General features: G+C 34.9%; 1 protein-coding gene across 1 annotated transcript in view; it reads left to right on the top strand.

Moving 5' to 3' along the window:
* The window catches only part of LOC142349667 (uncharacterized), a 138,544-nt gene extending 119,840 nt beyond the window's left edge, over positions 1-18,704 (top strand). The window contains exons 38-43 of the mRNA XM_075401390.1: positions 7,248-7,407; positions 7,990-8,132; positions 11,799-12,070; positions 14,267-14,345; positions 17,948-18,113; positions 18,524-18,704. Of these exons, the coding sequence (XP_075257505.1) occupies positions 7,248-7,407; positions 7,990-8,132; positions 11,799-12,070; positions 14,267-14,345; positions 17,948-18,113; positions 18,524-18,533 (830 nt within the window). The 3' untranslated portion in view covers positions 18,534-18,704. The remainder of the gene's footprint in view (positions 1-7,247; positions 7,408-7,989; positions 8,133-11,798; positions 12,071-14,266; positions 14,346-17,947; positions 18,114-18,523) is intronic.
* Positions 18,705-26,589: the final 7,885 nt, after the last annotated feature.

Genomic DNA, 26,589 nt, shown 5'->3' with positions numbered 1-26,589 from the left:
GCACCTCTCAGCTAACCCATTCTGTTGTGGCGTCTCTGGTATGGTCTTCTCCTGTAGAATGCCTGCATCTAAGCAGTACGTCTTGAACTGCTCTGAGAGAAACTCCTTCGCATTGTCTTGCCTCAGCTTCTTGGGCGTCCCCACACTGAGAACAAATTTCTTCAGGCTGGCCAGTGCTTCACTCTTTGCCTTAAGCAAGTCCACAAACACAAACTTCGTGTAGTGGTCTGCAAACACAATGCAGAACCGGAACCCTGACAGTGACTCTACTCTGGAAGGTCCCATCACGTCTGTGAACACCCTCTCCAGCTTCTCTTCTGCTTGGGTCTCTGCCACTCTTGGTACTGGAGTCTTTGTGATCTTGGCCAATGCACACACATTGCATACATCATCGAGTTCCCCCACTGTCTCTGGTGCATTCCTGACCACATCCGCTTGATTCAAATGACCCAATCGTCTGTGCCACTTCCTTGCACTGTCAAGTTTCACGCTGTTGGAACTCATCTTGAATTCTAGAACGCTGCAGGGTAAGTAAAACAAATTATTTTCTTGTGTTAGTTTTACCCGAGTTCCGTTCTGGAGTTTCATGGAGCTGTTTCCTCTCTCGAAAGTGAAGCTATGTCCCCACTCCGTGCATCTTGAGACTGATAGGAGGTTTGAAGAATAGTCCGGCACACACAGAACATTTTTGAGTTCGCATTGGAATTCCCCTTTGTTTGAGGGTATGCTGATCCTCACACAGCCTCTGCCCACCACTCTGGAAGCCTCTCCGTTGGGATTTCTGACCACTGATTGAATGGGCACAAAGTCTAGGAACGCATCGATGTTCGTCACTATGTGATCTGTACAACCACTGTTCACTAGCATGCCTGCTGTCTTCCACTGGGTAAGAGCTGCCCAGCATTCCTCGTCTGGTGTAGCCAATGTTGGACCCATTGCCACTGACTCATGTTTGCCTCCATCTCTTTGTCTCTTGCATGCCCTGTCTAGGTGACCCTTCTCACCACACTTGCTGCATTGTGCTGTCTCCTTCTTCCTGCAGTCCTTGGCAAAGTGTCCAGGGATCCCACACACAAAGCAGTTTCTTTCTTGGGTCCCTTCTTGAAGTCACGCTTCACTGCCAGTGCCACTGAACAACTTTGTCCCTTGTGTCTCTGCACCGTGCTCTCATGAAAGTTCTGCAGCCTTTTCCTCAACTCTGTGAAGTTCGCTGCCGGGTTGAAGCTTTCCTGTATAACAAAACTTTCATACCTCATTGGCAGACCATTGAGGACCAAGGCGTTGAAGAGGGTCTCCGAGACTGCTTCCCCTGCTTCTTGTAGCCTTGTGAGCAACTCCTGTCCTCTGATGAAGAAGCTGTCCATATCCTCAGAATCCTCGAGCTGCAGTCGAGCAAGCTGTGCCACTAAAGTCACCACTGTTGGCGTCTCCACACTCTCAAATCTCTCTTGCAAAAGCTTCCATGCCTTTGCTCCACCTCCAATGCCGTCATCTCCCACACAGTCATGTCTCATCAGCATGAGGGTTGTTGCATCTAGAGTCAGTTCCAAATGGCACCACACATTGTTCCGTTTCTCCTTGATGTCTGCAACTTCCTTCTCATATGCATCCTTCAGCACCTTGTGGTTCTTCTTCTCATCATTGGTTGCCCCATTGGCCAGTGGTGCAGGCTCATTGGGTTGCTCCTCTGTCCCCAGTAGTGATTTGTAGAGTCCATTCGTCTGCATCATCGCCACAAATCTTGTGCTCCAGATTGGAAAGTCCTGTGCCTTTCCTGTGTAGGTCAGCAGCTTCACTGTCTGTTGATCCATTGAAGTTTGAGCAGGCAAAACAGTTGTGAAAAGAAAAGGTACTAAGCAGAAAAGGATGATGACTGTCAACAACAAATTAGTTTTGTTTTGGAAATTAATTTTATGACTTAGAAAATTGCTGGTCCCATAACCTGTTGGGTTATGGACTTTCGCAAGCGGAATAAAAAGCGTTTTTAACTAAGTAAAAGAATTAATTTCTCAAAAATGAGAGAATAACAAAATGATATTTTACAGTAGAATTTAGAGATTTACAGGAGAGATCTGATTATTAGATCAAGATGGTGATTTGAATTGGGGGATGAAAAAAGACTCAGAAATCAGCTGTATATATACCCATTATCAGTGTGAAAAAGTCAAGGTACAAAACTAATTTTAGCACCGTGATTTATAGTGGGGGTCGCAAGGGTTACCCAACATGGTTTGCTTCTGCAAATCAGTCGCAATGGGAACCATAAATGGAATGCATTTGCACTTTTCTAAGAATTCATTCGCACTTCTGGAGATATCATCATCATTTAATACATGCTGGGAAGATTTTACATCAATTAATCTAACTCTAATAATAGTTATCTAGATTCACCAATTTGAACCGAATATTGATTCTCAGCACCATTTCTTGACAGTTCATTTATATAATTTCTTTGATCGAAGTCATATTACTTGTCTTTCTAATCTGGTAAGTCAAACTTTCTTTCTAATTCTCACTAAGTTTAAGACTATAGTTTGATCGATATTCTAACATCTTGCCTGGTACAGATTGATTCATTGTTTCGGTAGCCTTCGCTGTGCACGAGATGAACGAGTTGTTTAGAACAAAAAATCCTTAAAAGACTACATCTTTCGTTGTTCAGATTAATCCTTCTATGTTGTCTGCGGAGTGATTTATTCAGGTGAAAAAACTTTTGAAGAGATTTTTCGGGAAACGAAAATTACTCTTCAATAGCTAATGAGTTACCTTTAAAAATTACCCCTCAATAATGAATCTTATAAATTCAAGTTGTGTAAAAAGTACTGAAGTTTACTGAAGGTCAAAAGTGCAGCAGTCTTGCATATGTGTTTCCCTCATATTCTCAGTGAATATTTAATAATTATTCACAGACACACATCAATATTTGGTAGATTTTTTTTTATTATAACTGCATTGCGGTAGTCTTGGTTTTACGAACGAAGATCAGCATTAGTTTTCTATTATTTTTTTGTTTTTGTTTTACCAGCTTTAGTTTGTTCACGCCTTCTGCTTAAAAGCGAAAACAGCCACTCTAATCACCCCATTCAAAAAACTTTTCACATAAAACATTATTTTTGATTCAGGACACTAACTAAATACTATGTAGGGTTAAGTTGTAACCATTTTGCCTTCATTTTTTTAAATTCATCTAATACTTGCCCCAGCCTACCCCCAGCACCTCAAAATGGTCGACCCTGCATAAAGATTGTTTAGGCTGACTAATTTTTGCATCATCGTGGATAAGTATGCCATGTGCTGCTTGGATGCTGATGATTTTTTACAGATTTTGAAATTAAATTTGTTTTTGCAATTTTAGTTCCAATTTTCCGTAATTTGATTTCCGGATTTTTTATTTTGACTTATGGCCTAAGTTAGTGCAAAGCTTTGGTTGGTTTTTGGGTATATTTTTTGTTTTGTTGCCTGACATTTTCCATACATTAACAACAAGGCGGCTCGTTAATGTGCGTTCGCACATGATGTTCCGACCCGAGCTCATCTACATTTTTGACTAAAATGTCAACCAAATCAAGAGATAACAAAAATAGATGTTTGAGTTTAAAACAATCGTTACACATTCTATCTACTAATTGAATTACTAATGCCATGCTTCATTACAGCACCAACGTGACCTGACATTGAAGAGACTAGAAAAAAAATAGCACCAACAAAATTTTGGCGGCAAAAAATGAATATCTAAATTTAAAAGCACCTGGTAACAACGTCAAAATGCAGTCAGATAAAACCTTAACTACACAAGTTTACCTTTTACTAACTATACAGCAGATGAAAAGTTTTCTTAACGAGACTAGGTAACAAGCCGACAAAAAGAACGAACAGTGAGGCGAAACTTAAAAATTAATCAACATTTTTTGCACCAAGAAAATTCAAAAATCTTAAAAAACATTGGTTTTTAATAAAAAAATCCTTGATAAATTACTAAAAAGTCATTACAAAACCAAAAGCACCCGTCTGTGGTCAGACTATGCCATAGAAACAAACTAAAGAGAAACTCAAAAAATTACAAACGATTTGCGAAAACACAAACCTTTGCTACCATTAAAATCAATAGCTATCATCTGAATATGTATTTTTAATTCAGTTGTTATTTCTGCTATTTCAGTTGAAGGATTTATACTGAAAGATTAAATAAGTTTACTTGGGCCACATTTAAAAACCATTGGGATCTGTTATTACGCGATTGTTCTGAAGGAAGAGAAAAAGAAACGCAAAAAATGGCCATTCAATAAACGTTCAGAAAAACGAAACAACAGTGGCACATAATATCAATATATATGTTATTTCTTGAAATACACGAAATTCGATGGGACATCTGATTGATGAATAGAAGTTAAATTTGACGAAAGGAACCTATTCGCTATATACTGAATGTTTCGAGCAACATCATTCATTCAGTCCTCAATTACAAGCCTATGAGATCTGTGAGCAATTTACGGCTACCTAAAGAACAAAAACAGCGAATTCAGGAAAAAAAATTGAGCGACAAAAGGGTCGAAGGCATTAAAAAAATGAACTTTTCACTAAACACTCTTCAATTTTAAATTAATTTTTCAGGAGCAATGGGAAAACCTTTTTTATCAATATAATTTCAAAAAATCAACAAATATAAACAAATACATTAGACGCACGAAAATTGCGGGAAAACACGTATTATCAACGCCATTAAATTCATTAGCCTTCAACGGAAGCCAGTATATACAATAAATGATGCCTCGAGGGGGCAATAAGTTTTTTTGCCAATCGTATTTCATCAATAAGACCTTACAACAAGTTAATGACTATGAAAACAACAACAGAGAGAGGCAAAAACCACAAATTCAGTAGAAAAGTGCCTGAAGAAAATGTCGAAGCAACTCAAATCATAAGCTCTTCCCTGAAAACTTTATTTATGATCCGTTGAACTTCTTCCCTAAACCAATAGGGACTCTCAGCAGTAAGATGATGTGATAAGATTTCAAAAGGATCGAAAAACAAAATAAAGTACCCAAAAAAAATATGAATTCTCGTGGCATTGATGTTTTAAAACTAATAGGTAGAAGATAAAACCGCTAACCAGATTAATTTTGGCTATAGTAGAACGGAAATGGATTCTGTTAGAACCAACAATGACCAAGAGTATTCACGAAAAAAAATTAGGAATTGTTGAATTTCAAAAAAGTTTCGAAAAATTATTTTTAAACCCTTAACAGCCAGTAAACTCAATCTTTCATCGGAGCTCAATGACGATGCTCAGATATAACCCATAGGGAGGAAAATGATGTCTGTCATGCATAGATAGTTAAAAAGACATCACAATAAGTCTTATGACAGAAAACAATAACAAAAACAGCAAAAACTAAAATTCAGTAGAAAAATGCGAGAAGAAAGTGTCGAAGACAATTAAACCATTAGCTATTCTCTGAAAACTTTCTCTGTGATCCACTGAACGTCCTCTCTAAGCCAATTGGATTACAATAATCTTTGGATAATGTGATAAAGAGTTCAAAAGTGACCAATAATTCAAAAAATCCAAAAAAAAAATTTAAAAAAATTGAAATCTTTGTCATTGAAGTCATATAACCAATAGCTAGAAGATAAAACAGCTAAACAGAATATTTTTAGTCGCAGTAAAAAGCAAGTGGGTCCAGTCAATACTGAAACTCACTAACAGTTCAAGAAAAATTTAGGAATTGTTATTGTTCAAATAAAATTTTCGAAAAATGATTTTTATTTTAACAGACATTAAATTCAATAGCTTTCAACGGAAGTCAATAAAAACGCTCAAAGATGCCCCGGTGGCAGTACATTTATGTTTGTCATGCATAGGTATTCATTATGAGATCACAGTAAGTATAATGACTATTAAAACAACAAAAAAAACAGGAGAAAACCAAAAAATCAGTAGAAAAGTGCAAGAAGAACGTGTCGAAGCCATTTAAACCATAAATTTTTGTTTAAAATTTTTATTGGTCATCCACAGAACATCGTTTTTAAGCTAATGGGAACTGTCAATATTTGGATAATGTGATAAGATTTCAAAAGTAACCAATAATACGTAAAAATCCAAAAAAAAATTTAAAAAATTGAAATTTTTTGTCATTGAAGTCATATAACCAATAGATAGAAGATAAAACCGCTAACCAGTTTAATTTTGGTTGCAGTAGGAAGGAAGAGGGTGCTCTCACCCCTGGACTGACTTACAATTCACTATAATAAGATTATGATTCTTTAATATTCAAAAAAAAATTCGAAAAATTATTTTTTAAGTCTTAACAGCCATTAGCCGCCCCCTCAATGAAATAGACATGTTCACTTAATGCTCATTATGGAACATATTGCACTGTTAGTCAATGAATCCCTACCATAGGACTCCAAAAAAAATAGTAAAACTTCAAAAAGAAATTCAAAATTTCATTCAAAATTACGAAAACTCAGAATCGAAGCCAAAAAAAAACATGAGCAATTCCTTGAAAACGACGTTTTTTGTTCATTGCGCTTCATTCGACTATAAAGGAGTTTTGTCATTAATAGAACGTCGATATAAAATGTGACTTGTCTCTAGGTGACTTAAAAAAGCAAAAAAGAGAAAAGTTTTATTAAAAAAAGGGCTCTCAATTAGAGTTCGATTTTTTTTGATAGTGAACTTCCCTATGAGACCAGAACTAGTCTTTCTATCGCCTTGCATTCAACTTTTACGAACTCAAAATTTATTCTTTTTATAGAAATTTGAATTAATGTTTTCGTAAAAAAGATCTTAGTTTGAAGAAAATTGTACTAAAAGTGAACAATCATGCTAAAGATCCCATTGTTCACACAAAACTTCAATCCTCGATAACTCCTCGAAAAAAACGAAATTCAAAAAAATCTTTTTACTTTTGAATTCTACGCTGGACCAGCTTTTTAATCATACCACTCACATTTCTCTACGACGAATATATCGATCGGCCAAAATTCACTGAACAAAAAAAAAAAAAACCCATTTGAGTATATAGTTCCTTCCCCCACAAGTGGGGTCGGAACAATAATTGCTCGCTTTAGGCCATCGCTCACTCCATCAAGACTCTCTCCACACAAATTCGTTTGATTTGTTTTTTTGGAGCAGACATGTACTTAGGTCATATTTTTATTACCCAATGAACAATTACCCTTCATATCCTAAGCCAAAAGTTTGCAATACTGAATTTCAAATACGAACTCTTCAAAATGTTCAGACCCGATGCCTCCGAACTCAGCGGTGGCGGTGGACGGTCCAGATACCCAGAGTTCCATCACAGTGGAGTGGCAGGAACCCAACGTGGGAGGGAGGACTGGATTCTTTTACGCAGATGGAGGCACAAACACACAAACCAGAACCATTGCCAGGAGTTACACGTGAGTTGTTCTTTTGATCTTTGGCCGTTTTGCAAGAGTTTTTAACTTTTTGCGAGTTATATTTTATGACAAATGAGAAGTTTTAACTAGATTTTATGATGAAAACTGATTAATTGCTCTGGAAAGAAATTTGAAGCAATCATTGTAAAAATGTCTTTTTTAATGAGAAATTGTTTGCTTAACCGCTCTCCCATTATGTTCTGGAATATTCTTCTGATCGCTTGAGTGATCTGACTTTTCGTCAAAATAAACGTGATAGGTAGAACCCGGGGGTATTAGGACTCTATAGCTCTGTTGTAGGCTCTACGGTTCACCTAAGCTGCCGAGGAAACAGAATTTCATTGTATGATGGGAAAATTTGAATTTTGGTAATTGTGGAACCCCCCCATCATTGTCTGTCCCATTTGCATATTTCGGTACATCTGCAATTTTTGCTATGCTGGCTGCATGGGTGAGTATAAAAACAAGCGAACAAATCGAGTGCAGTAATTTGTTCCCGTAAGGTAATGAAAACAAAAATCTTGTTTACCGGTTTCAGCTGTTATTGACCAGCAGGCTTGATAACTATGATACTATGTTTAGGTACTATAACCTTCGTCCTGGCTCAGAGTACACGTATTCCATCACATTGACGTCATATTTGGAGTGCTTGTTCACTGGCCAATTAACAGAGGTGCAACTGGTCTCGCCCCAGTCTTATACCACAAACATAACAGCGTGCACAGGTGAGACAGAGCACTTATGTAACGGCTGCTCTCCCAATCGGTTGTGACTAGGAAAACTTTACACCACCCAATTCGTTCCAGTGGTTCAAAATCTGTCCGGATATTTTGCTTTTGCAGTTCACTTTTGTAAATATATCCGCTATATCCTTACCGTGGCATTACAATTTGACTCTGTGACTATTCGCTATTCTTAGTTTTTTTGAAATGGACTGGATTGCTACAGATCGCCCAATACGGGATCTCTTTATTTACGCCAGTTCAATCCAATAGGGAAACAAATCGAACACAAAGATATATGTCTAAAACCTGTTTAAGCAAAAAATTTTCAACTTAAACTCAAGTTCAGTTTCGCTCTTTGTATTAACCAGTTGACATACCAGAAGATGGGTGAATTGCAACTCAAGTATTTCGTAGATAAAAGACACAGTAACAAATAATTTGCTGGAATAATTTTCAATACAAGAAATATTTTAACAATTTACTGCTCGAGAATATTTAAAGTACAAGACCAAGTAACATGTTATTTACTGCTCAAGGCGACCAATTCCTACGAGCGATTTGAAATGTATGAAACGTTTTTGATGAATACTCTCGAGCGAAACAAGTTTGAAGGAATTATTGTAGTCCTGCACATTTCTTGCGAAAAATTTGCGTGACCGTTTTGTTTACAGAATGTTCTTTCGTTCACTTGACTGAATTGACTTTTTAATAGCCGCCGTCAGCCTCTCAATGGCTATTGTTTAGGCGCTCTCCTTTTTTTAAATTCGTTTTACTTTTTGTTAAAACAATCACGTGCACATTTTAAAATGCCGAAAGTCTGCAGTGCCAGAAGTCAAAATGCCAGAAGTCGCTACTTAGCCAGAAGTTGAATTCCATTGACTTTCGTCATTTTAAAACGTACGCATTTCGTGTTTTAAGCATGTTTAAGTGACTCTGCAGAAGTCATTTCGATTTTTTGACTTAATATCTCGAACCGCTTCGCGGTTCTCGATAAACGCCAGAAAATCTCAGTGACTTCAAGCAGAGTCACCTAACCATTACATCACGACTTTCACGTTTGACTTCGGACTTACCTCACTCATTGTTTCAACCGAATGATTTTTAAATCCATTCACTCATTGAAATACGCAAGATACTGAATACAGTCAAGATCAAATGAGCAAAATCAAAAGAGACGGGATAAACCGATAAAACCCGGTCATTAAGTCATTGAGAATTAGGTTATCAAAGTTCATTAGATGTGTTTTCTAGCTGACATTGGTATTAAGATTATAAACTTTCAGTTTAGAAGCTGAATTAAGTAACTTTTTAGAATCCAACTGAAACTGCACGCCAAATTAGAACACTTTTTTACACTGAAAAGAAAATAGAAAAAAATCTCTTTTTCATAGGTCAATTTATCTCTTTTTTTTCTGTTTCAATCCCGATGTGAATCAAGCGCGTCAACGGCGCCTTTTTTCCGGTAATCTTCCGGCTATGTTTGAGTTTTTTCACGCTAGGCTTTGCATGATCCAAATGGCTCTCATATTTAAATTATTAAGCGGCTGAACTGATGTGAAAAGGCAGCATTTTAGTACCATAAATAAAATCAATAGTGTGCCTTTTTTTTCTCATTCTTTACTCTAAAGCTTAGTAGTGGTCTAAGATGAGCTCTTAAAAATCGACTAAAGCTTCTTTGTGAATTTATCTACGGTAATACCCTCCTGCTGAAGCAGGCTACAATTGAACTTCCTGTCGTTCGAGATAAAATTGTCCAACTTCAGTTGGTTAATTGCTCTCTCAAGTCCTGCTTGTATTTTTTCTGCCGCGTTAACAATTTTTTGTCTGGTTGTATTTGTCATCTGACCATTTGACCTTCTGTCCTCAAATAGCCTGTTGGGCATTAAATTCTCCTAGAGCCTCTCTAAGCAATCGATTCCTTTTAGAGACTTAAATTCGTGGTGTAAAGGGAGGCCCTGAGAGTTTGAACCCCCTCGTGCTTAACACCCCCCCCCGCCCCAACTCCTCCACCCTTGTTCTTCTCCCGACCCCACTCAACCCTTCCACCTTATTCCAACTGTAACACCGCTTTTTAACCCCACCGGTTTAAGTTTCGAAACAAAACTGATAATTTCCCTATTGGCACCATGATGGCGCAAATTCGAAATTTTTTATCTACGCTGAAACTCTGAAATTGTACTGTTTTTGCTCAGGACCTAGAATTATAAATGGTTTTTAGATTAACGCCCATATTGGCCTCCAATTTTGCTTTTTTTTTCTTTTTTTTCTCTTTTTTGTTTGCGTTTACTTTTTCGAATTCAGTTTACGACTATTGTCTTCTAATCATTATGCCACAAAACGGATCCTCAATTTTATTTATAAAGACGTAAGACAAAGTTTAGAAACTATATTTTGTTGATTATCAATTTATAAGTATGCTTAAACTAGCGATTTGCTCCTATTAATGAAAAAATATTGAAACGAAGAGTCTTTGTCTAATTAAAAAGCAGTTAGGCTCTCTTCGATTAGTGCTTAATTGTCAATTTGATAGCAGTTTTCGTTCGAAGATACCTCAAAAACACAAATTGGACAATTGTGACGGTTTCTTCAATTTTGAACTAAATTCGCCTTACTGTCAATGTTTAATCTCGCCTATATAACTCTATTCTTAAAACATTTGCCATGAACAATCCGGACAAAATCAAGCAAATTTCCTTGTTTTCTTGTACATTTTGCGGCTTAATGCCACAACTGCCGAGTTATCAAATTTTCTTTCACAAATGCAGAAATGTTTTTAAATTGTTCTATGTTAAGATATGTTAAATTAATATAGTAGTTTGTTTTTGTTTAATGTTTTGAATTTTAAATGTAAAACAACAAATTTTAATTTTACATGTTTTCAATTGTCCCACCAATTGTTTCAAAGCAATTTCTTCAACGCTTGTCGGTTATTTTCATCAATTTTAGATGTTTACTAATTATTTTTTATTACACCTTATCGGCCCAAGTTTGATCCAAAAAACGAAAGCCCAAGTTTGATTCCAAAAAACGAAAGCCAAAATTTTATATATTCTACGTTTCAAATATTTTCATAAATTTGAGCAAGATTTTCTGATTGAATCTTGAATCTACGTAACTATGTAAACTGATATGCCTGTGGCCTCAGAAACAGTGCACCACCATTTAGGTGGGTAAAGATTGTAATTTTCTCCAAAAAACTTGTCTTTTTTGAAAGATGTGCAATTTTGCATTTTCGAGAAACGTCATTCTCAACAAACACTTTTAATTGAACATTGATTTTTGGTCATTTTCCAATATTTTTTATACACATTTTCGGCTGTCCGTTCTGGAATAATTCATTTTTTTCTGCACTCTCAACCTGTGTGTGATTTTAAAAAATATAAAGGCTTTAAAAAATTAATGGCGATCAATTGAAAGAATCTCAATACGAGGCTGCGCCCCTGCCTCTAACTCATATTGCGCTAATTTGTGGAACTTGGCGACAAACGAAGACTTTGGAAAATTATCTATTGGTATTATCGTTCTTTTGTCGCCATATTTCACACCATAATGCCCTATTTACATGTACTAAGATAGGTGTCGTGGAAATAAAAAGTAAAATGGACGAAATGGTCTATTTTAATGGCCAGGGGAAACGGCTCTCAATATGTCTTGATCCCTTTTTAGGTCCTGCCGACCCCACCTTGGATCTGACAATTGACCAATCAGATTACACTATGCTTGTCACAATACCAGAGGGTCTTTTTGACGCCCTCATAATCGAGTTAAATTCTGATCTGGCCTCGAAGGGAATCTCAACAAGTGATGGGCCACTTTCACAGATTGAGGGCACGACCCAGTACCGATTTGAACCCTCTTCTGTCGTTAATGGAAATCAGAGCAACAGTTACAGCTTCCTTTTCGCATCACTGGACGCAGATATTAAATATGAAGCAACAGTGAGCTCTTAACATTCTTATTGATTTTCAAAATTTTCCTTTTAGAGGGAAGTACCAATATGTTCGCTTACGGTTTTTCACTTCAACAGATTCAAAATAGTGACCTGCTTGTTTGCCAAAAAAGATTCTTTCTTTCTATTGGATCGATTTATGTTTGCAAGAAAATTTACGTGCCAAAAACGGTCCTGAAATGCAGCGAGGTTGAGAGATCTGTGGATGATGCGATATATCGAGAAGTTTTACACTTGAAGTTTAACTTGGAAACGCTTTTTTAAAACTTGTTATTGATAAAGTGAATTTTGATAATTGTGCTTAATTTAAAAGGAAAAGGAATCGGAAACTTTTCGACAAAAACTACTAGGCAGTGTATTCATTGACAGACAAACAATAGCTATTATTGTATTACATGAGAAATTATAAATTAGCAAAGAGTAAATAAACCTTAATGAATTTTCTGAGTTCGACCAGCATCCTAAATAAAAGGTGTTTAATCTTAAATGACCAATTTTTTGTCGGAAATGTTTTTTCAACTAACATTACCACGTTTTGTGGTATTCATTTTATGAGAGTACTCGTCACTTTATTACTTTATAAAAGAGTTTTTGAATTGAATTTGAGTTTAACGACACCTTAGTTTGGGTGACGGGAAATTCCAGTCATCAGTAGCAAGCTGAACAAAATTGTTTTTATGTATCTTGAAAGAAAATTTTGGATGCAAAAAAAATTATTTGTTCTTTCACCTTCTTTTTTATTCTAATGTCAGAAAGTTCTTCCTGATAACAGTCACTAAAGGTCCCGTTCTTGTAAAAGCTGGTTTTTTACATCTTGTGATAAATGATTTTCCAGTTTGCATTTGTATCGAGGAATAATTCAATCGGCAACATAGAGTAATTGATTGATATCACTGATGGATTCATTTAATAAATCTCATATAAAAAATCTCTGCTGGGTTCATTTTTTTGTAAAAAGCACTTTGAAAACCCACATTAACTCTTTTTCAGGGCATATCAGCGCGTATGTATTTATCAATTGAAAGAATCAAAAGTGGAAAGTAGTGAAGGTGACTCAAGACAAAAAGTTAAGGATTAATTTCATTAGACGCATCTTCGTAAGATATAATTTATAGCCACAAGGTGATAGCTGGGTTCATAACATGCCGTTTTTGTTTTTTTTTCACAAATAAAAGATTTTGAATTTTATTGAGGCGCTGTTCTTTTAAAGATCTGTTCACACATTTTCATGATTTTGAAGTGATGATTTTGGTCACGCCAAAACAAGAAAGGGAGCGAAAAAGCAAGAGGTTTTGCGACGTGAGTTTTTTATTCTACTTTCAAATCTGAGTGATAAAACGGTGTTTGAATAAAAAGTTGATTTCTCGCTAATCTTTTTTAGTCTTCTACAGCAATTTGACATTGATTTCCACTGCTTTTTTCGATTTTGTATTTTTTTCGAATAATTTTAAAATACACGTTCGGAAGCATTGACCAGTTAAATAATGAAATTTAGGCGAATGTCTGGACAAGAATAAATGTTTGATTTTTGCTGAGAGTCGGTTGACGTTTTTGACGTTGACTTGTTTGGAGCATTTGCTTGATGTAGATGTTCAGCAATGCAAAAGCAAAAAATTGGTCTTGCGAAAACTGCTTATCTTACAAGAGTCTCGTAATACCACCGACTATCATGCAAGATCAGCATTTCTCTTGAAGGAACTATTGTCAAAACCCACTATCTTGTAACATGGTATAAAATTTATCCAAAAAACAAAAATCTTGAAACATTTTCCAGTTTGGTGCAAGAATCAAAAATACTTGGAATTGATTGACCAAGTTAACTTGTCAATCTATCCCAGATGTTGATTACTTCTCAGATTGAAAGAAAAACTTGTTAAGTTCAAAAAAGACTGCGTATCTGCCTCCTATTTATGGCAAGGATCCAAATTTGTTCGCGGAGAAAGTGTAAATCAAACTATATTTAATCAATATCCAGACAGATCTTTGTTGATCCACACTAATAATGATTATAAGTAATCATAAATTTTGCCTACGCTTAGAACATCAAATACTGAGTACAGGCAATGTAACAATTGTTACTATTGCGGCGCTTCTGGATCATCTCGAAAATTTTACACGAGTTTTTCATTTGTACGCGGAACGTAGATAAGCATCTACATGGATATTAAAACTTTTTCTGTTTCAGGTAAAGACTGTCTACAATTGCTCTTTAAACCTCGATCTGAGCTCTGCGGAATCCGGGGTCACAATGCAGCAAACATCAGGTTAAATATATTTTTTGTACAGGATGCAACCATTGAGTTATTGAATCTTGATTAATCTTTCATTCCTTATTTAAAAAGCAACTTCAATTTAAAAGACAAGTTAAATGTAAAATTTTTGACCAGCATTCCAATCTTAACAAGAAAGATTTTTCACGTTCTCCTCGGAAGCTTAGTTTTTTCGGCTCAACCTCGATCTATTTGTTTTTCAATTATCTGAATCTTTTCATGCTGACTTCTATTTGGACCCCTGGTCATTGGGTGAGACAAATACTAATAAGTTTAACTTTTAATTTGAATCGCACGGTTTGAGTTTTAAACACAGTTGCGAATTTTGAAAGATAATCCGATCATTTTCAGACGATGGAAGTCAGATTTCCCCGCCCGAATATTTTAGCTATAGCTCTAGCGAAAAACTTCCAAAAAATGTGTCAAAAATTGATCCGAAGTCATTTTTTGAAATTGAGTCCCATCCCGCAAATTTTGAGTTGTTTAAACGCCTGGTGGTCCCTCTAAAGTAAACGCATGACATGTATATTTGTGAATAATTATTCAAAGTGTTGAATCAAAAATTGGGGCAACGTCTTTTTTAAAATTTGAAGCAGTTTGGTGTTTTTTTCTTTGTTAATTATAGACGAGATTGATTTCTTATCAGAGATCACTGAATAACAGCGCCTATTTACGTAAAAAGTAGCGACCAATGAACAAGTAGTCTATTTACAGGGCCCAATGAACAATCTTTCTGATTCCAGAAAAGGTTTCGACAGTGTTTCCAGAAAAGGTCTCGACAGTGTTTTCGTAAACTTTAATTGACCTCTTGTGTTTTGCCTGCATTTGTTTTTTTTTGCTTTCTCATGTTTAAGTATCACTCGAAAAGGATTCAGTTGGCTTCGGTATGTGGCATAAGTGAACCTATATAATGCTGCCAATTGATGCTTACTGGCTATTAGGACTTTGGATATTTTTGTTTTAGAAAAATTTAGTGATTTTTTTTTTAAATTTGTCACTTATTTGTTTGTGCAGTCAGCTTGTGGCTTAGAATCAGCAAGGGTGTATGGTCTTTTGTATCTAAAGAATTAAGATGTAATTTGGTTGGCTGCTTTACGTGTTAACCAGTGGTTTCGTAGTTAAGATACCAAGAGTCTCATACAAGTTTTCTGATTTTCGATCGCTTGCCCATTTTCAAAGATGGGTTTTGAGAAAAGGCACAGTTGGACATATATAATGCTTTTATTGAATAGTTTTCAGTTTTAACTACTTCAAAACCGTCTTCTTGAGAAATTGATTTTGTTTTATTTTTGCTTTTTGTTTTTCTTTTTGTCGCATCAAATATCCTGAGTGATAACAGGTATCAAAGGCTTCCTCTGGTGTTATTAATAAACCAATTTTGTGATTTCGGTTGGTATCTGATGTTGTTAAGGTCCTTTAATTTAATTGTTTTGAAAATTTTTTGTTTTTTTGAACTCTTCCACCTTTTGTTAATTTTGTCGACTTTTAATTTAGTCTAATTAATGACATACACCACCCAGATTTTGTTGATGTATACTTTTGATCTTCGCTCTTTGTTTTCCAATTGATGGATTTGACACTATTTTTTCACAAGTTGGTTTTCAGTGTATGATACTTGTGAATGATGAAGTTAAATGATAAAGTTTTCTATCGAAGTTAATCGAATTTTTAATCTTTGTAGGTCTTTTTGCATCGTTCTTCTTTATAGTCGTATGACGTAATCTAGATAATGGCAGGTCTCAATGGCTTCCTAGGGAATTGCAATTTAACTTTTTTTGATAATTTCAGGTGACAGACGAGGGTTTTGTTGACTGAAATGAAATATTTTAAAAATTGAACGTATCGTTGGTATGCCTTTTTTCTTTTTTTTGTTGGAATGATACCTAATTGCTTTCCTGGAGAAGTACATTTTTTTTCATCGGATTACATTAATGGCAGTCCCATTATTTGGCAGGTTTCATCGGCTCTTCATTTATTTATTTCCTCGTCTCACTGATGACGGGTCTCCTTGGCTTCTTAAGGAGCTACAAAAGAACCTATCTAGTTTTTTTTAGTTGGAAGCCGATGCTTGTTATGACTTTGGCCCCCTTTTTATTCTCGTTTCTTTTCTACTTTTACGACATCCTCTTACCTTGTGGACAGTTTCCGTCTACTTTGAAGTGAAATACAAGTTGAATTTTTTTAGGTCGTATCTTATGCTATTTTCACTTTAATTGGTTTTTCTTAGAAAAATAGATATTCGGTTTGACAATAGTCATTGTTTTTGTTCTTTTTTGTCTGTCTTGTCTTGCAGCTCGTAATCTTATTAATGGCAGGCAGGTTTCATCGGCTCTCCAATGCTGCATTTTGTATTGCATTTGTTATTTTGCGTATAAAACAACCTTTTTTCACTCATTTACCAATTATTTTCGAGCACGATGTGTTTTTATAGTTGTATTTCTCTTTCTCATTTTGTGGACAGTTAAGTGAAAAACATAGATGCGCCGGGTCGGAACATTATGCGTGAACACACATTAGTGAGTCGCCTCGTTTTAGTTAACTCTCGTCTCGACAACAGTTGGATAACGTACTCAACTCTTCATTCAGAGAGAGTGGCGAAAAAAGAGTGGCGGAAAAAGATAGTCTGATACCCAATCAAAGTTTCGCTACTGTTTCAGATTAGCATTCATAATTAAGTTACTAGAAAGTTTTTTCATTGCAGGTTATGCAACTGTTGTTACCGCAACGGGAGTTGATTAGAAACATCACTCACGATTGATATAGCCCTCTAAGACGTCTCTAAAGTTGACCTCTCAACCTGCGCACATTTTACTGTCGTGGTCGATAATACGTGTCAAAGAATTCAATAAGTTGAATTTTGAAATGAAAATATACAAAAATTAGCTTGTATTTATAGTAGTTATCTATGCGAAAATAAACAAAGAAAATTTAGATTTGCTAAAAATATTTTACATGATTGGCATGTGAATAGATCTTAACTCCGAATCCCGGAGGTGATTTTCTATTTTCATCCACATTTCATGAGAATCATATATGGCTTGGGTACAATCGAGTTCATTAGTTGGAGGTCGGTGGATGCTAGAATCAGGTTTCTGTTGGTGGGAGAATTTACTTCTGACATATATTTGATAGGTCAATAAGATAATGATAGCGCCAAAACAAAATTAGAATTGAGTTTAGTTTTGTGGCCATTACTTCTCGACACAGCAATAAAGTTCGTCAGGTAAGTTCTTCTTTCGTTCTTTGAAAGTTTAATAAGAAACTTTCTAATAAAAAAACTTTCTAAAAAACTTCTAATGTTTCTTGATGTTTCTTTGAAACCATCACATTTACCTTTTTTGTTTGCAGGACAAATTCATCTCTTCATTTTTGTAAGATCCCATTAGATCAATAAATTTCTTGTAAGATTTTTGTATGCCCTTAGGGACCAATTAATGCTAAGTCAGTCTTGTAACATCCTTAAAGATGTGATAAAAACAATGCATTACCTCTTAGATTAACTCTTAGATTAAAGATGTTGGCAGGAATCTTTTAAGATTTCTTGTATGAATTGTACTATGAAATGATTAGAGTACCATAATGTTGATTGGTTTCAGAGGATAAAATATTGAACCTATCACCCCCTGAGTTCGCAATGTTAGTGTCAGCAATGACAGTGGTTGTGATAGGAGTAGCCAGTGTGGCTATCATTACCATTCTCTACTTCAAAGGTGCGAAGGGCAAGGCAGCTGCCGCAGCCGTTTCTGAAGTCACACCTGTTGCGTACGTTCACCTAATTTATCCAAATTTTACTTACAAAAAAGTATAATTGAAGCAATAATTTAAACGACTCATTGGCAAAGGTAAAATTTTTAAATGCAACTATTTTTGCACAAATCATTTCTACTGATTTATAGTTTTCTTTCACAAAAATATTGGATCGTGGAACGATAGAATATTTTTTGGCTTGTTTGATAGTTGTGATATTTTTAACAATCGTGTCCCGTATTGTCAAAGGGGAAGCAATTCTTGAATAGAATTTAACCGAGACATTTGATAACCAATCAGAACTTAGCTGAATCGTAAGCTTATGTAAAATTTTGTGTTATAAAATTGAATATAGTTTAGAAGGGCTACTAAAGGAGGCCTTTATTGAAAAGATCCGAAAATCGAAATATGTTGTGTTGTTTTAGTGCTACGTGATTGGAGTAATCGAAGTAATTCATCGATCCGGATCGCAGAAACACTATTTTCAGATGAAGTTTCTAATATGTCTATTGTGAGTTACTGATTTATGAACACTTGTAAAAACGAATTGTACATAGTAGATATGTAATTAGATGGACGCCTTCAAAAGTTAAATTTCACTGCTCACGTCTTTTCTAAATTCAAATTTATTCGAAGTAGTGAATTAATTCAAATTTAGCCAACTTTAATTCTATACACTGATTCCATAATCTCTATATAAGATAAACTTTAATTCTACCTTTCGATGTCAGCAGAATTTCATGGATAGGAATGTCTGCTTAATCTATTCAGCTCCAAAATGTCTTCAATGTGTCCGTCTTCAACCGAACATGCAGAAATAATAACTATTACAAAAAACTGTATGTGTGTGCGTTCTTGCGTTTGTGTGCGTGTGCGTGTGTACGTGTGTGAGTGAAACAAAAGATTTTTGCAACTCAGTCCCTAAGAATGTATTTTGGAGCAGCAATAATTGCTGCCTATGATTTGAAATTTTTGCTCACAAAATTGCCATAAAATTTTCTAGTGTTTGCGAAAATGGGAATAATCTATTCAGAAGGATATACCAATTTGCAATGAAACCTTATTTCTGGCTAGGAGAAATTTTCGCATTTACAAGTTTTGAAATTCTTTTTGATCGAGTATTAGAATCTGCATTGGCTTAGACAATAAAAGAGAAATTTAGAACCACCATGGTTGCTCTCGTTAAATTTTATAGCAAATATTACAACTTGAGAAAATGTTCTCATATTAAAAAGAAAAGTTAAAATTTTTTGCTCTTCTCTTTGCTAAAATCACAAAAGAGTTTGTTTATCAATTGCAGATATATAAGCAGATTTAATCATTAACAGAACTAATTTTGCAATTAATGCTTTCAAAAGTGCATGAGGTCAAAAAAATGTGAATAGTTTTTGCAATTTTTCACATTTAATTTCATGGGGGGGCCTTGACGGGAAACCCAAACATTATAATATAGGCTGTCCGTTTTCACATAAAGAAGCTGCTAAAAGAAAGTCAAAAAACAAAGAAGCGAATTTTACATTTTTCTCTTTAAGTTGTGTTCCACCCGTACCTAACTCCAAGTGCCTTTCATGGCCCGGTGATTTTCAGTGCCCGGATTCAACGTCAAGTCTTAATCAGTGCTGATTCAGTGAAATTGCAAGTCTAGAATCTGTACAGTATCAGAGCTCTTATCATGTCACGTTTTAGACTTGGCAAGTCTTAAATCAAGTCTTATGTCTTGGCAAGTATTCAGCAAGTGTTGGCCAAGATTTGACAAGTCTTGAGCAAGTCTTGGTCAAGACTTGAAAAGGCGATCAAATTTTGCGCACAGCTTTTAATGTTTGTTTGCCTTTGTTTGGAAACAAAAGAAGAAGACCGCCACTTACAGTGGCCTGCCTCAAAAACTTGAGCACTTCCACAAAATTCACTTGCTAGAGTGAAAAAAAAAAATCACATCTTCCAAAGATACCAGTCGTGCCACTTTTTTCTGCCCATTGAAAAAGATTGTTTTGCGTTGAATATAAGGGACATTTAAAGTTGGTTTATGCTTTATTCATAGCTCGATTAGATTAGCAAATGTCTCTTAGAAATTTTTTTTAAACCATTTATTGCTAATTCTTCGAATGCATTGATTACAAATTATTGCTTCTGAAAACTCTATTTTGCGTAACTGCGCATTAATAAAAACTTGCCAAGTCTTGGCCAAGACTTGACTTAGATTTGGCTAGTCTTCAGTAGTCTGAAGACTTGAGATAAGACGTGGTCGGTTTTGATTTGTCAATTCAAGACGTGTGTTTCACTGGGGAAGTACTGATCAAGACTGGAAATTCGCTCCAGGGACCAGTATATGGGCAATTCCTAATCTTGATTGACTGATGAGAGATTGCACTTATACTGAGTCATGGACTGATTCATGTCAATTTTTTGTCAAAATAGTTTTGAGTAGTCAAAAATGTGACTAGTTAAAATAGTCAAAATCTGAATGTACTTGAGCCAAGAGCAAAAAAAAAGTTCTATACGGGGATTCAACCCACCATCTCTCGCTCACAAGACGTTTGTTCTCCTTTCTGTGCTACCATGACTGTTAAAAGTTTGTCTTTTGCGCTGTTAATATAAGCTTGAAAGAAGCAAAGTTTGAAGCAAGAAAGCGAACAAAAATTTGCTGATTTATAATAGAGTACAGCTTTATACTTGGAGTTCGGTAGGTGCATGGATGACTGGATAAGTGATTCATGGTTGGTCTATTTACGACTAGTATAGGAGTATGAGCTATGCACAGTTTTTTAGCTTCGTGATTTCTATTCAGATTCATGTCTTTTCGAACATTGTCGTCCTCATTTGGACAATGAGCACTCACTTTTACAATATTCAGTATTTCTAATGTCTATTACCCTGTTGATTTAAAACATTGCAGGAATATTGCAAGAAATCTTTCAAGGGCATGCATACTTCTTCCATTTTGCCTGCAAGATTATTGCTAGAATTGATTCCATCTTGCAAGATTCTTGCAAGATTTTGAATTCATATTGTAAGATTTTGAATCCACGCTTTTTTTATTACCTGGCTCCAGGAGGCGACTGGTCGAGTTAAAATATGGAGGATGAAGATTTAATAGTTGATACTGTGTCGGAAAACTGTCTCATGTCCAGTTAAACAAACAACTTCGAGATTTTGCCAGTATGTTCTGTTTTTTTACGCTCTTCTTTTTTTTACTGGCTTGGGACATGCAGTGGCGGAGTTACTCAAAATGGCTATTGAGTTTAAATGGATCATAACGAGAATTTTTTAAAATTTTGTCCGTATTGTCTCCTAGTCCTCCATTTGCCCTCTATTGAGGGATTAGTAAATTATAGTGGTTTGAATGTGAAGCGATTTTTTAAAAAGATAAACCAATTGTTTTCGAACAATATATGAGTTTTTTGAAATTTTTCGATCTTGTCCTCATTTGGTAGACAATTGGGTAAAAATGTGTTTGCGCAGGGTCTGAACATTATGCGCAAACGCATATTACCAAGCCTCCTTGAACCTTTAGGGAGATTGAGTTGGACTATTAGAAGAAGAGAAGTTCTATAGCCGGAGATGTATCAATAAATAAGCTTGCAAAAATAGTGCATTTTGTCGATAGCTCTAAAAGCCGTGGAGAAAAATCTTTGCTCCTGTCCCATTTCCAATAAGTTGTTTCTGACACTGGCTTAAATGCCTGACAAGATATAATTTTTGTGAATCTAAAAAGCGGCAAAAAGTCTTCAGTATTTTAGATAGTATGTTCAAAAGGGAACTTAAGGCAACTTATACAAACAAAAAAGTCACTGCGCATTGTATGTTAATGGCTGAAAGTGCATTTTTGTGCTTACGACTTTTTTTCTCAATTTTTCTAATTTGGACTTAATGCAAACAAAAATGTTTGGTAATGAAAAAATGCAAAATATCATCGATATTTTATTTATTAGCTAATTATATTTCTGTTTTTTTTAAGGGATCTATTCTCTCCTCAAGGTGCGAAAGGTTTGAGACAACTTTTGATGAAAAGGAATAAATAATTTTTGGTGCATTTATTTTGATAATGTAGATAGAAGTTATAATCTATAGCTATAATCTTACAATAAATGCACGCAAGATTTAGCCATTTTTCTTCATAATATATTTTGGAGGTACTGATTAACTGAAACTTGAAAAGGTTTTCTTCGGCAGCGACCAAATTAAGCTAATCTTTTTATAACAAATTTTCCAATTTTTGATGATGCTTCTATTTTTTCTCATATTGTTTTCATTTTTATTGTTCCATCAAGATACTTTTACGACTCTGGGTCCCTTCACGATAAGTTTCAGGTCTGAAGAGAAACAGACCACCCGAATGAATATATGTTATTGCTCAATTTTCATCAACTATTCAAACAAAACTCTATCAAATGACCGTTAAATTTGGTAGAACTCGAACACAGATCACAGAGTGAAAAATTAAAATCAAATTGTGGTGCCGTTTACAAGGGCAAAGATAATTTACGGACATCGTTGACAAAGGCAGTCGCCTGTAGATATCTGAAGCTAATCTGTTTTCTCGTCCCGGGATTGCTATATATTTGATATTGCCCAGAATAATTTGATTCGTATCAAGATATTGAGGTATGTGTTTGTAAGTATTGCCAGCAATCACGTATAAATATATTGATGCTGATAATTAGTATATGGCTTTTTGACCTCACGCAGGTGAGGGAGTCGCGTTCTTAATATAATAACATATCCCTAGTAATCGCCGAATTGAAAAATTTGCATGCAACTTGGAAGCAATCATGCAAGTATATGCATACGGGTACCAAGTTACTTGCAAAATTCTTGCAAGTTTTTCTACTCATCTTGCAAGATTACTTGCAAGATGAATCGGAAAGCTTGCAAGACAAATCGAGAAACTTGCAAGAATCTTGCAAGCTTTTCGATTCAAATGCTGGGGAAAGGGGGCCAACGGTGGAAGGATGCAGATTTTTGCAGCAGTAAACTTGTCTTAGCTTTTGCATGAGCCTTTTTAGCTTCTTTGAAAACTAGAGCCGGTGCATTACTGAGCTCCATAAGGAGCGCACCTGACCTAGTCGCCAAAGAAAACAACAAAGACCCTAAATAGCTAAGAATATTGCGCCAAGGGGTCGTAAACAAGGGTGGGGGGTTATCGCGCTGCTCGAAAGGGTCACAAACATGGGCGGAGAATTGTATTTGCATTCAAAATCTTGCAAGAAACTTGCAAGATTTCATATTCACAAGACGTTTACAAAAAAGTCAATTAGGTTCAGTTCTTTTGATAAAAAAAATTCTGATGTCAGTCATTTCATTCGGTTTGCAGTTAGTTTTAGCTACAAAAAGAAAACACAAAAAAAAAATTCCAGAATTCAAAAACTCGGAAGAGTCTTGCAAGATTATGGCAAGATTTTGATTCCGGGCTAAAAAATTTTTTTTATTGAATTTGGTTTTGTAATTTGCTTTAATTATGTTTCCTAAAACATTTGAACCAATCTGAAATGTAAGTTTCGGAATGAACAAAAGAAGTTTTAATCTCCTCCGACGGAAATTGCTTGATGACCCATTTTTTTCAGGGTCAGACAACAAAGAATTTATGGAATATCATCCACCTTCGTTTTAGGTTGTTGACTGTACCATCAGCTTGCACGATTCTTGCAGGTTTTAAATTCACTCATCACTAGGGATAGTAAACATATAATTGTTATAAAAAATAACTAACATATATTTAAAAAGAAGGAAGATTGGCATCAGGATCAGTGTGCTTCCGATCTATCAAACCGCGCGTTTCATAGCGCGTGGAACGTACAAACAACAAAGTGGAAGAGGGTATGAGTAAAGAGAAAAAACAACGAGTATTAAATTGATAAATCAGAATGTTGATTTTACTTGAAAGTGGTTTTATTGAAGATAAGTTAATTTATTTGAAAGTTATACACTCTACAAACGCAGCCACAGTTGAAACATTTGTTAAAATAAAATTTAAAAAACCAGAAAAAGGTAAAAAATTTTAAAACAATTTTGAAAAAGAAACAAAATGAATGCTCCTTTCATAGGATCAACAATCAACGACCCGTAGTTCCCCCTTTTAGAAATCTCCAACTAAACCATTTTCAGTGCAATTTCAACATCTGACAAAAATGTGTTATAAATTAAATTTTTTTTGTTTTTTATTTCTTACTTTTATGTAAAGTTGTGCCTTCCATAATGTTTACTTCAAAAAGACGAACAGCTGCTTCAATCCTAAATGAAATATAACTGGCGCATTGCCGAAAAATAGCTTTGTTTGATTTTTAACTCCTGGTTTAGGACTGAATTTAGCAAAGAAAAGTACATGGAAAAAAATTGCTTCTCACCAAATTCTCATGAAGTCGCATGTTTTTGAAGGAATTTTTTGATGTTGTTCTCCGGCCTTTTCTTGGTTCCCAGTGTCAAGATGAAGGCCTTAATATGACCTTCAAGGAGCATTAGATAATTTAATTAAGCCGAACTAACAAAATTGTGTAATGGCATGTCTAAATTAAGTTTCATTGATTTGCGCTGCAGTGATTTTCAGTTTCGTTAGTCAATATTGACTCCATTCATTCACCTTTGTTCTGCCGAAGGATTTCTCTTAGTTTGTGTATAAAATTGAATGAAAGAAGTCTGGAGAAGTGAAAAATATTTTTTTGCAAATTGTCGAAAAAGACGCAATTGTGTGTGAAGGAAAAGAAAGTTGTATTTGAAAAAGACAAAATTTGAAAAATGCCTGAAATAATAGCGCCATAGAAAGTTTCCGTAAATTTCTGTCCATGGAACTGCTCAAGTCAGCAATATCAATACATGTGCATTTTTCACACACTGAGATAAACATTATTGTAACACCTTTTGCTTCGTCTGTTAGTTTCTCTGTTTTGTTAGAATTAAAAACGCACGCTTCAAAATACAAAAGAAAGTTGTATTTGAAAAAGTCAAAATTTGAAAAATGCCTGAAATAATAGCGCCATAGAAAGTTTCCGTAACAATTGACAAAGATCCTAATTTAGGTTGACTATTACGATTAGCGGTAAGAACTTATGGTTAAAAATTATGCGCAAAATTGTAACTTTTGCAAGAACAAAAGAATATTTAATCTCCCCGACAGAAATTGTTCATTTGTTGACCTAATTTTTTTCAGTGTCAGACAGAAAGAATATATGAAATATCATCAACATTCGTTTTAGGTTGTTGATTGTACCAAACAATGTAGTACAAAATGAAATAGTTTAATTTGAGGGTACATTTGAAGCAATTTTTGTTAAGTTAAAATATTTAACGGAATGTGGCCCTAAACTTGTTTCAGATCTGTGGGGCTTATTGTCAGTATTGAAAGCATTTGGAAAATAACTGTAAAGTTGTGTTGATTAAGTTATAAACAGTCGACTTTCCTGACACTTTTTAAAAAGAGAAAAAAGTGGCTTAATAAGTTTTTTTGAATTTTTGTAAATCAAAATTTGTTATGCTTATGCAGTCTTTCCGGATTTTTGTCTGAATATGCTTCATCACCACGCTATTTCCATTAATAGTTTGATGAAATCCTGCATATTATTTAAGGTTTTATTTTAACATGTTAAAAAGGCATATAAGCATGGTAATGGTGAAAAGATCTCAAATGTGAATATCATTGAAAAGTTTAAATCTCATCGATCCCTCCATAGTTGGAAAAAGAGAAAAGGTTCTGCCAACACTCATTTCAGTTTTTCAAGACTTTTCAAAAAAATTGTTTTTTTAGCTCTCCGCAATGGATATTTGTTGGCCAAAATTGACTTCACAAAGAAACCATGGTAGCATATATTTGTGGGTTGATAGCACACTAAGAGGATATCATACTAATTGAGCACTATTTTAAAACTAATTTAAAGCTTCCGTTAGGCCTGTAATAACTCAATTTAACCAATTTCAGCTTCCTAATTTTCTATACCTAATTTGAATAAATTTGAAACTTGAAAAGGCTTTCTTGAAGCGTAAGCGTGAAAAGGCAAAAAACGCTTAAAAAATATGATATATAAAAATATGAAGTATTGAAGAGCTTCCCGATGGTGCCACATATATATCTCTCCAAAAAAAGTTATCGAGCGGCCAAAATTTGAACAAAAAAGCCTCGATAACATAAAGTTTCAACCCCCTTTTCATGGAAGGTTTGAAAAGTTATATAAAATGAAGTATTTTTTAATTATGATCTATAATATAATATATAATATGTTTATATGAAACGCCTCGAAATAATTTTTTCTTTGCAAAATTTGTTGTCTTTTTAGCAAATATTTATTCACCGAAATCTATTCATCAAATATGAGGCCAGTTTTAATGAATTTAAAAAATAAAATTAATTTCCTGTCCATGGAACTGCTCAAGTCAGCAATATCAATACATGTGCATTTTTCACACACTGAGATAAACATTATTGTAACACCTTTTGCTTCGTCTGTTAGTTTCTCTGTTTTGTTAGAATTAAAAACGCACGCTTCAAAATACTGTGCACACGGTA

This window comes from Convolutriloba macropyga, chromosome 11, assembly GCF_964194025.1.
Source record: "Convolutriloba macropyga chromosome 11, txConMacr16.3, whole genome shotgun sequence".
NCBI classification, from domain to species: Eukaryota; Metazoa; Xenacoelomorpha; order Acoela; family Convolutidae; genus Convolutriloba; species Convolutriloba macropyga.
This window is presented reverse-complemented; position numbering and strand designations above follow the sequence as displayed.